Source organism: Schizosaccharomyces osmophilus, chromosome 2, assembly GCF_027921745.1.
Source record: "Schizosaccharomyces osmophilus chromosome 2, complete sequence".
Classification (NCBI taxonomy): domain Eukaryota; kingdom Fungi; phylum Ascomycota; class Schizosaccharomycetes; order Schizosaccharomycetales; family Schizosaccharomycetaceae; genus Schizosaccharomyces; species Schizosaccharomyces osmophilus.
Window position 1 is genome coordinate 405456 of NC_079239.1, and position 12584 is coordinate 418039.

At 37.6% G+C, this 12584-nt stretch overlaps 7 protein-coding genes across 7 annotated transcripts; 2 read left to right on the forward strand and 5 right to left on the reverse strand.

The window, feature by feature from the left end:
* Positions 1-268: 268 nt before the first annotated feature.
* On the forward strand, positions 269-2132 carry cnx1 (calnexin Cnx1; the record flags this gene model as incomplete). Its single annotated transcript, XM_056181485.1, has 2 exons — positions 269-379; positions 528-2132. 2 exons carry the CDS (start codon positions 269-271, stop codon positions 2130-2132), a joined length of 1716 nt encoding a protein of 571 aa, XP_056037519.1.
* Positions 2133-2397: 265 nt separating this feature from the next.
* Positions 2398-3288, reverse strand: pex13 (peroxin 13; the record flags this gene model as incomplete). The annotated part of the gene is made up of 1 exon (XM_056181486.1): positions 2398-3288. One exon carries the CDS (start codon positions 3286-3288, stop codon positions 2398-2400), a length of 891 nt encoding a protein of 296 aa, XP_056038501.1.
* A 381-nt stretch (positions 3289-3669) lies between these two features.
* Positions 3670-4959, reverse strand: set8 (lysine methyltransferase Set8; the record flags this gene model as incomplete). Its single annotated transcript, XM_056181487.1, has 1 exon — positions 3670-4959. One exon carries the CDS (start codon positions 4957-4959, stop codon positions 3670-3672), a length of 1290 nt encoding a protein of 429 aa, XP_056038418.1.
* Positions 4960-5550: 591 nt separating this feature from the next.
* On the reverse strand, positions 5551-6635 carry tfs1 (general transcription elongation factor TFIIS; the record flags this gene model as incomplete). Its single annotated transcript, XM_056181488.1, has 3 exons — positions 5551-6312; positions 6448-6510; positions 6567-6635. The coding sequence occupies 3 exons, from the start codon at positions 6633-6635 to the stop codon at positions 5551-5553; spliced, it is 894 nt and encodes a 297-aa protein (XP_056037518.1).
* A 659-nt stretch (positions 6636-7294) lies between these two features.
* On the forward strand, positions 7295-9631 carry fml2 (ATP-dependent 3' to 5' DNA helicase; the record flags this gene model as incomplete). The annotated part of the gene is made up of 1 exon (XM_056181489.1): positions 7295-9631. One exon carries the CDS (start codon positions 7295-7297, stop codon positions 9629-9631), a length of 2337 nt encoding a protein of 778 aa, XP_056037516.1.
* A 143-nt stretch (positions 9632-9774) lies between these two features.
* mde1 (5'-methylthioribulose-1-phosphate dehydratase, adducin Mde1) lies at positions 9775-10671 on the reverse strand (the record flags this gene model as incomplete). Its single annotated transcript, XM_056181490.1, has 6 exons — positions 9775-9977; positions 10024-10199; positions 10249-10326; positions 10376-10453; positions 10495-10518; positions 10559-10671. The coding sequence occupies 6 exons, from the start codon at positions 10669-10671 to the stop codon at positions 9775-9777; spliced, it is 672 nt and encodes a 223-aa protein (XP_056037517.1).
* Positions 10672-10949: 278 nt separating this feature from the next.
* Positions 10950-12548, reverse strand: gpl1 (G-patch RNA-binding protein, involved in splicing Gpl1; the record flags this gene model as incomplete). The annotated part of the gene is made up of 1 exon (XM_056181491.1): positions 10950-12548. The coding sequence occupies one exon, from the start codon at positions 12546-12548 to the stop codon at positions 10950-10952; it is 1599 nt and encodes a 532-aa protein (XP_056038347.1).
* Positions 12549-12584: the final 36 nt, after the last annotated feature.

A 12584-nucleotide genomic window follows, 5' to 3' on the forward strand; every position in this document is an offset into this window, starting at 1 on the left:
TGTTTTCATCCATGTAATTTTAATCTCTTTTACATACTCCCTACATATATTCATCTGTAAGCAATTCAAACCAGAACTTCCTGAGCGCAATTCTCATTCTCATTTTATTAGTTTTTCTAGATCTTTACAAGCCTTGTTTATCTAGAAAAGTTAGTCCAAGTTCACAGACTCGTTAATGTAATATTTCTTCTATTTCATTCCTTCTAGAAACCATAAAATTCCCTAAGCCTGGAAAGTTCACACTTGTCTACCACCACCACCAAAATATATGTCCGAAATGAAGTACCAAAAGGTATCTTTTTTTGCACTTTTGTGCTCTTTATATGTTCAAAATTGTGTGGCCGATAATGAAATTGAATATGAACCTTTAATTTTTAACGTAAGTTGTTTACTATTCTACTTTGTTCCATCTCGGAAGTACAATGTCAATTAAAACAATGATTATTATTCAATTTTACAAAAAATTTCCGTAATGGTTATCTGACTAGATTTTTACAAAGGATGAATGCACTAACTAGTTTTGTTAGCCTACTGAGGTTAAAGGTCCTCTCGTCGAACAATTCTTGGGAGATTGGACGGAGCGTTGGACTCCTTCTCATGCTAAACGCTTTGTAAATGGTATAGAGGAAATGACTTACAATGGTGAATGGGCAGCTGAGGAAAGCAAATCACCGGGTGCTGTTGCTGGCGAACTTGGATTGGTAATGAAGGATGAGGCGGCTCACCACGCTATCTCATATGAATTCGACGAGCCAGTAGACGAACCAGAAAAAGATTTAGTAGTTCAATATGAAGTCAACGCTCAAGAAGGATTAAACTGTGGTGGTGCCTATTTGAAGCTTTTGGCAGAACGTCCTAACGGGGAGATGTCAAATGCTGTGCCTTACAGAGTTATGTTTGGTCCTGATAAGTGCGGTATCAATGATCGTGTCCACTTCATCTTTAAACATGAGAACCCCGTCTCTCATGTGTTCTCTGAAAAGCATTTGGATAGTAAGCCTGCTTCTCTTATTAAACCTGGAATTACCAATTTATATACTCTTGTTGTTCATCCTGATCAAACCTACGAAGTTCGTGTTAACGGTGATATAATTCGCTCTGGCTCTTTATTCACCGATTTCCTTCCCCCGGTCTTGCCTCCTTTGGAAGTCTATGATCCAGAAGACCTCAAGCCACAAGACTGGATCGATGAAGCTGAGATTCCTGATCCCAATGCTGTTAAGCCTGACGACTGGGATGAAGATGCTCCTCGTCTGATTCCCGATCCTGACGCTTTACAACCCGAGGATTGGCTTGCGGACGAGCCTCTTTACGTTGCTGATCCAAAGGCCAAGAAGCCCGAAGATTGGAATGACGAAGAGGACGGCGATTGGATTGCTCCTGAAATTGCTAACCCCAAATGTTTCGAAGTCTCTGGTTGTGGTGAGTGGAAGGCTCCTATGGTTCGTAATCCTAACTTCCGCGGCCCTTGGACTCCTCCTATGATTCCCAACCCTAATTATATTGGTGAATGGACTCCACGCAAAATTGCGAACCCCAATTACTTTGATGATGAACATCCATCTCATTTCGGCCCCATTTACGGTATTGGATTTGAGCTCTGGACCATGCAACCTAATATTCGTTTTTCTAATATCTACCTTGGCCATTCCATTGGAGATGCCGAACGCTTGGGTAACGAAACATTTGTTCCCAAATCAAGAATTGAGCAAACTTTGTTGGTTAAGCAAAGAACTGAAAAGAAACCATCTATGCATGTGGACGAGGAAGAAAACAAGTATGTGACTCTGTTCCTTCATGCATATGATAATGTTAAAGCTAAGCTTCCCCCTTCCGTTGTGGCTCAACTGGATCCTTACGTTACAACTATTGTTCAATCTCCCGAAATGGCCATTGCTATCTTTTCTGTCGCTTTCTCTATTATCGCTGTTGTTATCACTTGCTTCTATTACTTTACGTCCTCTTCGTCCTCATCCTCTTCTCCTGTTCCTCTTTCTGCAGGCGTAACTGAAGCCGAAAAGGAGCAGCAAGAAATTTTCAGACAGGGCGAAATAAATGATAATATTGACGTATCTTATGCTCCTGAACTAGAATCCACTCCTAAGAGTGAGGATATTAATGTTAACGCTTAATTCGAATTAGCTATCGATGAATCTTTTTGAATGTTCAGTTTACACTTGAGTAACGTTACAGACTTTTAGTAGTCTAAAATTTAATAATAGAACTATTGTTTACCTAGAGTTTGTCTACCAGTTAAGTATTTCGCTTGATACTACAGGAACAAGCCTATATTAGATTATAGCAATAATGCTCAAGGTTAAGTAATTGAATCATAGAGTATATTAGTTTTGTTCGTAATTATAGCCTGATTATCCCTCTCTAATTTCAGTACCGATTCTACCTTGTTGCTCCTTTCATGGGAATGAGGGCGCAATAATTTGAAGGAAACCATCCTTTTTCTCCGTTGCGTTTTCTTCCATACCACCAACCAGTTGTCGCTCCGTTTGAATCATATTTACTCAAAACAGCAATGATATCTCCTTTCCTTAAAGCGAGTTCCACAGTTGGTTCCCTTGTTGCAAAGTCAAATTCAGCTTTACAAAATTCTAGTTCTTGTATAGACTTTGATTTTTTTTCTTTTGCAATGATTTTCTCCTTTTCGTAAATCTTTCTGGATATCTTTATAATTGCATATGGAAAAACAAAAAGAGAAGCGAACAAAAGACCAGAAAGAAGCTTAGACTTTTTAGAGGAGGGCTTGTATTCTTCAGTACGAATTGAATTATAGTTATTCATAGTTAGTGGATTATTTGATTTGATTCCCAGAATATTATAGATGAATACCTTTAGTCGGTTTATTAAAGAAACAATACTGAATAAAGAGCCGATCGACAGTCTTAATTTTTTGAAATTGTCCATTACTGAAACAAAGGTATTATAGCTCATATGAGCTGCCATTAAGCTGGATTCCATTACTTGAGCAATACTACCGACGGAGCTGACGATTCCTTCTATAGTCCTTAAAGCGGAGATGGGTTCAGTCGCAGGTCCGTTAGATTCTAAAGGAGAGATGCCATTATAGGAAGGTAAAAACGAGTTGAACCCAGGATAGTTCCCGTAGTTTAACCCCATATACCCTGGGTTGTTATAAAACCTATTTCCTAAGGCGTATGAAGGGTGATTCAAAAACGAATTTAACTGAGATGATTGAGCATTTCCATCAAGTCCGCCATGTGGATAAGCTGGTAATTCTGGAGCTTGTTTTGCTGCATCCGTGTTTTGATCCATACTGTAAGAATAAGAATGAGGTTTTTTCCTTTATAATATCCAAGTCAATTTGAGAGATTAACAGTGTATTCTTCTTCAAATGGAAAAAATTAAAAGATTTTTACCGTTATATGCTTTTCCATCGGTTTTTTTAGAGTAATATGGTACGGTCACCGGTTTTGCTTAAGAAAAATTCGCGAAATAGCCTAAATTAAGATTACAATTTTATAAAAAGCAAGAATTTAATAAATAAACGATAGTAAAAGTAAGGTGCATATATGAGTGCTTTCATAAAAACAGACTACAGATTTGAGAAAAAGACCTTATTCATTTTCAGCCTAAAAAAAAGTTTGACTGTATTGTACAAGAATGGTAAAAATACTATCTACAGAAGCCACTTTTCTATTGTTCTCCTTCGGTTTCTTGCGCAGCTAAATAATTACAAACAATTTCTGACTGAGCAAACTCTTCTACGAAACCTTGAATATAGGGTATTACCTTTGTTAACAGATTACGTTCCCTTAACAAAAGATACATAGCAGCATCTTTGCGAGATGAAATGGAATTCTCACTTTCGATATTATGTTTGAAAGCTGCTTCGGCTAACTGCTGAACAAGGCAAAAGACTCTCAAGTAGTACAAGTCTCTCAAAGAAGACTTTTGTATCAAGTCTGGGAGTTCCTCAATGGTAGTTCTGTGCCCTTCAAATTCCCATTGTGGTTCGATATCCCCGTGTTCATTTTCCTGCAAACCAAAACAGGTGAAATCTTCATAATTCAAGATTGAGAAATATAAATATGGAGCGTGCCACCATATACCGGTAGAATCCGAAGCAATTTCAATCATAGGTGGCCTTTTACAGCATTTTCGTTTAATAATGTCCAATGGATCATTTGGATCTTTAGGGATTAAGAGTTTTATAACATCAGTTGTGTTTTCTCTCACGTTCTGAGGAATAAATCCATACGAGAATAGAAATTCCGCAGCGCCTTTGGAGGCACCATAGTTGAATGTAATTTCATCTCCATTGGATATGGTCTTCTCAGCATACACTTGCAAGGAATCTGAAGTAAAATCCCATCTGGAATTGGCATGATTCGAGTGATTACACAAATCTACCACAGGCGACAAAACTGTACTACCCGAAGGGCTTTCAAGGCATCGACTATTATATAAGGAATCGGCATGTATCCAATCAGGCAAAGAGATTTCTCCTGACCAAAGGCTTTCATGAGTACTATTTAATTCTTCCCATTCTTCTCTCAAAAATTTCTGTTTGGCGACTACCGGCATGAACAATGAAGTGCCTTGAAGGCTCTGTATTTCCCATTCAGACCACTGAACTGGGGTACCAACATAGGATGGAAAAGTTGACAAGTATAGATTCCATTCCGTCTCCTTCTCATGCAATCCCTTAAAGTAGCAGAGAATGAATAAAACCTGCTTTCTGAATGGCATAACATCCCAATCTTCGGATGAGGCAATAGAGGCAAAGGTAGCGTCCTTCTTTCGAAGTTCGATGATTAATTCTTCATTAATTACTTTGGATAGTGGCACCTCCAATAGGAGCTGTCCAGGGCCGCATTTTTCTAAACATCGTAGACCTTTTCCTTTTCTTTCAATTTCAGCGATTTCAAGATTAACACATTTCTTCACAAACGCACTTATCAAATCATTTAAGCTTGGATGCATGACAAACTGTCCACCTTTTGATAATTTATCATTGAAATCCAAATTCTAGAAAATTGGCAATAGTAGGTACCCGGTCATTATACGTTTTCTAGTAGTAGTGGTGAACCCATACCAAAGAGTTATACCAGCAAGCTTAAAATCATGAAATTTTGTAAATGATAATGCAAAGAATTAAATTGGACGTAATTTGTGTGATCTTTCCATGTATAGTTGATTAGATGTAACTTTACCGTTCACAAAGACCGGCATGGGAGTGGTGTCTTTCTTGCCCAATTTTTCTGTATTTCACGGTTATTTTCGTAAATTTACTTAAACAAGAATGAAATTATTTTTTCGTGAAGCGAAGACTGAATGTAATAACAAAATACCTAATAGTAAATCTAGACAAATACTAATACTTAAGCATTCCTTCAAGAAAAGCATATTTTAGCAAGGATAACTTTGTGTGAAGAGATTTAGAGGAAACGGACTACGTATTGAAAGTCATTTCAAGAACACCCACATGAAACATATTTAGCTATAGTATTATTCTAACAAACACTAATGAGGCTCTGGCTTCTTTTTAAAAATTTATTTACCGTACCAAGAAAACTATGAAAACTTCCACCGGTTGCCACAAACGACACATTCACAAAACGTTGTCATAGGTTCATCTGCAGATCTAGTTTGCATTTGATAATAGGAAACCTTCTTTTGCCTACATTTTCCGCATGTAAACAAGTCTGTGATAGCCTTTTGAGGTTTAGCACCTTGAGCATGAAACAGATTTTCCTGCTCAAGCTTAGCATCTTCTTTACGACGGTCTTCAGAAGCAAGTTCTGCGGAGTTCATGTTGCTTAGACGTTGAGCATTTATATCTTCAGATATGACCGAAGCACGAAGTTTCGGGTTACTTTTATCTTTTAGATTCATATAGAGTGATCGCATCCGATTACGATACTCAGACCCTGTATTTCCAGAAGCACGAGCTAAAACCTGTGCATCAATTTCAACAGAACGCTTTAAAATCAGAGAAGAATCAGCGTCCGTGTCTAATGCCAAAGCATTGTAAATAAGGCCAACGCAATTATTGCGAATTTTATCGTCTGTTAAATTCACATTGACCTTGTCCGTTTTGAAAGTACGCTGTCCACCTGATGATTGATTCTGTGTTTGTTTTTGAATAGGAGTCGCAACGCCTGCGCCTTTGGAAGCTGGAGAAGCCCCATTGGTACCACCAGTGGCTGTATTTTTCAATGGTCTACCCCTGCTCACATCGGTTTTCCACTTTTTTACGATTTCGCGAGCGCATTCATTAACTTTTTCATTCGGATAAGACCTAAGTTTTCCTATTACCAAACCAAGTCTGGTTTCCTAAATTCCCGTTAGTTTTTGTCTTGCGCAAAAGCAATTCCTCAGAAAACAACAAGGAAATATGAAGGAAATATTTCGCTTTAGGAAGAAATTCTTTTTCTAAAGAGAATTAATTCTCAATTCAATTCAAATTACCTTTAATAATTCCTCCGTAGCAACAACACCTGTTCTTAAACGGTTCATGATGTCGAGCATTGTCTATCCGAAAATTAATAAAGTATTCAATCAAAAAATAGATGTAAAAGAAAAATTACCTCCGTATTCTTGGATTGAATGGCTTTTTCCAAGGAAGCCTTGGCAGATCGAATTTCTTCTGAATCCATCGTGCTATTGACTGACTTTAAATCGACCAGAAATTAATATGCATTTAATTATTCCCTTAACAAACAAATTCCCTTGACTAATAGATATTTTGTTATTTCAACGTCTCGGACTAAGGTAGTGGTAGTAGAAAATTGTACATTCACGTACTATCGCTTAGCTGTAAGTTAATTATTACCACTTACCTCAAAGTCGACTTATGTTCATTCGTTTGAAAACTGAAGTCTTGCTTTAATAGAAATAAAGATTAATTCATCCGAAAGAATATTAACTGGAAAAGCTTTATCGCTATTCTCCTAAACTTGTTTCTAGGATTTCTGGATTTTCTACGAGATTTTACGCGTATTACAGGATTTTTACGGAGACTTTTGTGAAATAAACGAAAGAAGAGCTGTTCCACGAAACCTGAATCCTCTGAAGCAAGCTATTGTTGACGGGTGACTTGTAACCAACAAACAGTAATTTCCAAATTTAACCATGGCGATATAATTTTCTCGGATATCTTTTGATATCAAGAATCTTTTCAAACAGAACACTTCAGCGCTCTTTTGAACCCGGTCAATCTTTTTTTTTTTTTTTTCTGTAAACAATTATATCGACATATTTTTTACTCACGTACAAGCTCGTTTTTTCTGGCCTTTTTTTACCATTTCAAGTATAAATGCCTATCCAAAGTGACCCAAAGGATCACTTAAATTCAAATGAAGTATTATCAGATGGGGATGCAGACATAAGTTGGGAAGAAGCAGCGACTTCCTTATTGACAGAACTTGAGAATTCCTCTTTTACTTCTCCAGCCGCTTCAAAGGTACCTAACACCGAATCGCCAGTATTGCAAGAACATTTTAACGAAAATTCGAAACAAAGCATTCAACCGACATTGGAAGGCAAAATAGCACGGGATTTGACCTTCACACCAAGATTAGTAACAGAATATGAACAAGAGAACTATTGGGAAAGAGATATGGAAGCTTTGAATGACTGGGTTTATCCCGAAATGGATGAATTTCGTGAATACCAAAGGTGCTTTTGCGAAACAGCTTTTTACCACAACCTTTTGTTAGCATTACCCACAGGCCTAGGGAAAACATTCATTTCAGCTGTCGTGATGCTTAATTTTTACCGCTGGTTTCCTACCGGAAGAGTGATATTTCTTGCACCTACAAAGCCTCTTTTGCAACAGCAGCGAACTGCCGTTGTTGAAATTACGGGAGTACCGGCACATAATACATCTGAATTGAATGGAAATATCTCGGTAGAGACTCGACTTAAAGAGTACCACGCGAAACGTATTTTCTTCATGACTCCGCAAACTCTAAATAATGATTTACAATCTGGTTTGATCGAAGCGACAAGCATAGTTTGCTTGGTCATTGATGAGGCGCACAAGGCTACAGGCAGTCATCCTTATGCCCAAGTCATTCGAGCTATTCTCAAGTATAATACTCACTTTCGAGTTTTAGCTTTAACCGCAACTCCTGGTTCTACAACCGCAGCTGTACAAAAGGTCATTGACTGCTTGCATATATCAAAAGTTATTGTTCGTAACGAGGAAAGTGTGGACATTCGGCCGTATGTTTTCCATAAGAATATCCAAGTTGTCAAAGTTGAACTTACTCGTGACATGCAATACTTGAAAGCCGATTTTGCAGATATGTACTTTCCATATTTTGACTGTCTTCGAAAAAAGAAAGTAATTCCGTCTACTTGTGATCTTAGAAATTTGAAAGCCTACGTTCTTTTGCTGGCTTTAAGGAGATATTCTTTTAGAGAAAAGGATAACCAAGATAAAGAAAAATTGAAAATATTTGGGTACTTCAAATTGCTCATTACTTGTGCTCATGCTATGTATCTGCTAGACTGTCATGGTATCATTCAATTTTACCAGAAGCTTCATGAGATACGGACAGCAACAGAGGAAAAAAAGACTGGAGAGCTATATCATTTATTTTCAAGCAATCCATTCGTATTTTATTTAAATCATTTGCAAAGTATCATTGCTAATGACCGTTTTACGAATCATCCGAAAATTACGCACCTTTCTGACATTCTAAGAGAACACTTTCAGCACGCGATTCAGCAGACCAGCAATTCTAGAGTTATGGTTTTTACAGAATATCGTAATACGGCTGAACAAATACTGAAAGCCTTTTCAAACGAGAAGCCTCTTATAAGAACTTCTCTGTTCGTTGGCCAAGCGAATTCTATGGTGTCTGCGGGAATGAGTCAAAATATCCAGAAAGAAATTATTTGTCAATTTAAATCCGGTGTTATTAACGTTTTAGTTGCTACTTGCATTGGTGAAGAGGGCTTGGATATTGGGGATACAGATATGATCGTTTGCTACGATACTTCTAGCTCACCTATTCGTATGATTCAAAGAATGGGAAGGACTGGTCGTAAAAAAGATGGAAAGGTCTATATCCTTGTGACCAAAAATTATGAGGATTTGAAATGGGAAAGAGCGAAGGCTTCATATAAAAGAGTTCAAAAAGTAATTGAAAATGGGCAAAAACTAAGACTAAAAAGCGATGTTCCTCGTTTACTTCCCCCCGCTTGTAATCCAACAATCAGATTTCAGAAATTAAACACACTTCATCATCAGTCCTTTGTTGGTTTAACTGAGATGGTTAAACAAGATGAATTACGAGTTGAACCTCCCGGTTCACAACCAAGACGCCAATTACCTTCAATTGTCGATGATGCGTTTGAGGATATGAAAAGCAATCTTAGAACACCTACGTCTGAAATCAACCTGAGAAGATACTTAGCGGATTATCGAAGTACTGTTTATCATGCCAATGGATCTTCCATAAATCTAAAAAAATCAGCCATAGTCTCCAAAGTCAAAAATTCCTTCAAAGTTGGTAATAAGTCTTTACTTGGCTTTCAAATATCGGCTCTTCAAACGAAGTTTAAGAGTTGTTCTATTAAAGAGATACAACGGTACAAAACGTATGAAGAAAAATGGAAGCGGAAGAAAAGAAAACTTATCTAATATTATTTTGATATTTAATTGTATGATTTTAAAAACTAAAACCGAAGGATGAACGAGTTAATATAACGAAGATGAATAAGTGAAGTATTTATTATATTACAAGAGCTAGAAGCTGTGTTACTCAAAATCAACGAGCTATTCTGTCAATATTCAATTTTCCTGCTCCTCAAGTATGCTTGGAATAAGTATTCCACAGCCTCTGTGTTCATTTTAGTATCTTGCCAAGTGTCACCCCAGCAATAAATGCCATGATCCCTTACAATAACGGCGCATGCCTCTGGATAAGCTAGGATAGCTGCTTTTAAACTGTCGTGAAGATCGCTTTCATGAGCCGTATTGTTGATAACTATATTTGCTGTTAGCAATTCAGTCATAGTTACATGAATCCATACAAGGAATTTTAACGGCGTCTGTCACAGAATAAAACCCATTTCTCTTGCTTCCACGGGGAATATGTCGAAGTACTTCAAAACCGGAAGCTGAAAAATAATCTGAATTAGGAAATACTTCAGATAGTAAGATAGCTTCTTGAGAGTGGGTATGAATACATGCATAAGCATCGCGACAGCTTCATAGGTTACTTATTTATCAAAAAAGGAAAACAAAAATGTACATACGTATAAGCTGCCAGAAATAAAGGGGTACATTGAGAAGGCTTGAGAGCTTGCAAAGGCTTATGAAGGTATTCACGAGTTCTACGTTCCGTTAACACTCCCCAATCTCTAATAAAAAATGCATTCATACTTCAATGACATAACAAATAGATGTTCTAATTGCATCCTTTCTTTTTGAACGCCAGATGGAGCAATGACAATTGCATCTCTGCAACAGTTAAAAATAGGCTTTCTCTAAGTAGTTCGTACCCCGAACGGATAGTAATTCCTCCTCTATTAACCGTTAGTTTGTAAATGGATTCAATTCACTTACCCAGTGCCAGTTACCCAGCCAGAATTATACAAATCCTGACATATTTTACAAATAAGCTCACCAGAAATTCGAAGATCGCCGCTTTCTAAACACCCTAATTCTGAACTTTTCATACTTGCTAAATACTCGATTTAACGAAATGTCCTATCAAATGGAAAACACCTAACACGTATATGGCAGTTGCTTAGAGGAGTCAAATATAGGATTCGCGAATTAGTATTAGACGAACGTTCTTTTGCAAACAACCAAACTCAATGAACTTTATTATGTACTTCAATAAAAAATTTAAACTAGAAAAGAAAAGAAAAAAGTAGAAGACTTTTATGCATGGCTATATACGCTAGATATGGAAAATATATGTGTGCTTAACCATTGTACAACATAAGTGCAATCAATCATCACCAAATATTGCATTGAAAAGGCTTTCAGGAGATACTTTAACCTGAACTGGACGACTAGTTAGATCTTTATCTATCACATTTGGTAAACTGTCATATGAAGGTTCGGTAGAGGGCTGTTCACTTGAAAGTACAGAAGTATCAAGTTTCACCTCGGGAGGACGGATATGAAAACGTTTACAAAGCAAGCGGCTTGGATAGAAATCTGATATTTGTCGTGGTCTGCTCAATGTAGAGGAAATATTTGAAGCCTGATCAGTAGATTCCGAGATCGCTGTAGCATTAGCTGAATTATCACCTGAAGAAGAAGTAAAACGCATGGATAAATTCCTGGACATTGGACGATACAAAGACGCGGTTTGAGCAAACTCGGAGAGGTAATGAGTACGCATTTCTGTTAAAAGCTTAGGCATACCTTGAACATGAGCATTTAAGAAGATTTCGTACATCCCGGCTCGTTCGTCAGTATATGGATTATCTTTTCTGGAAAGAGCATGTTTGGCTGTGTCTATATCAATTATCCTCCATTCTTGTTCATCAGACAGACCAGTATGTGATGGGTTACCCTGAGAATCCGGTTTATTTTCCACAGATCCGAAAAGCGCCTCAGAACGCTCACGAGAATTAGTGCTTTTGTTAAATGAGGATGTCTGAGGAGGGGAATCTGCGGGTGATGAGAATCGTGATATCCAACCTTCAGGAATTTCTGGTGGGGGAAACCATTGATTGGTAAAATTCTCCGGAGAATAGACTACAACGAAGCCAGCAAGAACGGGTAAACCATCCATACAGGTGGCTGAAGGTGAAGGATTTGTTTTTACTCTACTTTTCTTCGAAACAAAAGTATGTTTTCCAATGGTAGGTATAGACAAAGGGTTTTTCTTTTTCAAACTAATACTCTTATCAAATCGAGATTTCGCTGGCCCAATGTTGTATGGGTCTTCATCTTCTTCATTATCGTCTATCGCAACACCTAAGCCAAAAGCTTGGTTTTCTGGTTTTTTTTTCACATTTTTATTCAAAGATTTCTGTTGATGAATCGTTTCGTCTTGCTGATATCCAAGCCCATGAATGTTGTACTTAGCTGAATCTTCTCGCTCATAAAAATCCTTAGTTGGAGAAATCACAAAATCCCTCCCGTTCCAACCAAAGTTTCTTAATATCTTTTCACCAATGGAAGATTGCTTTGGTCCAAGTTCTCTTAGTAACGGATCATCGAGAGGAATGGATCGTTCTAAAGTGTCATTTTGGATACTGTAAACCTTGGACATTTCCTGATCATTTTTATCTTCTTCATCCATAATATCATCTAAAGAAAGACCGGTCTTTGTACCACGATCTTTCTTGGAACTTGACCAAGCCTTTGGCTGCCATCCTTCTTTGGATCCCACTGAATTAAAGTACCCTGCCGAGAAACCACCTGTGAATGCACCATGAAAACGTTTTCTATTTCTTTCATCCCTTGCTGTCTGTTTCCAGACGGGTAAATCATGACCATCCAGATACGCCTCTAGGTTGACCGGTGTACCGTATATACAATGTGGATGTCTGTCGAGCTCTTTGTTTGCTCTTTTCCTGTTAACTTGATACATTGGATGATCCTAAAATTGTTCTTTTTTTCATTAAGA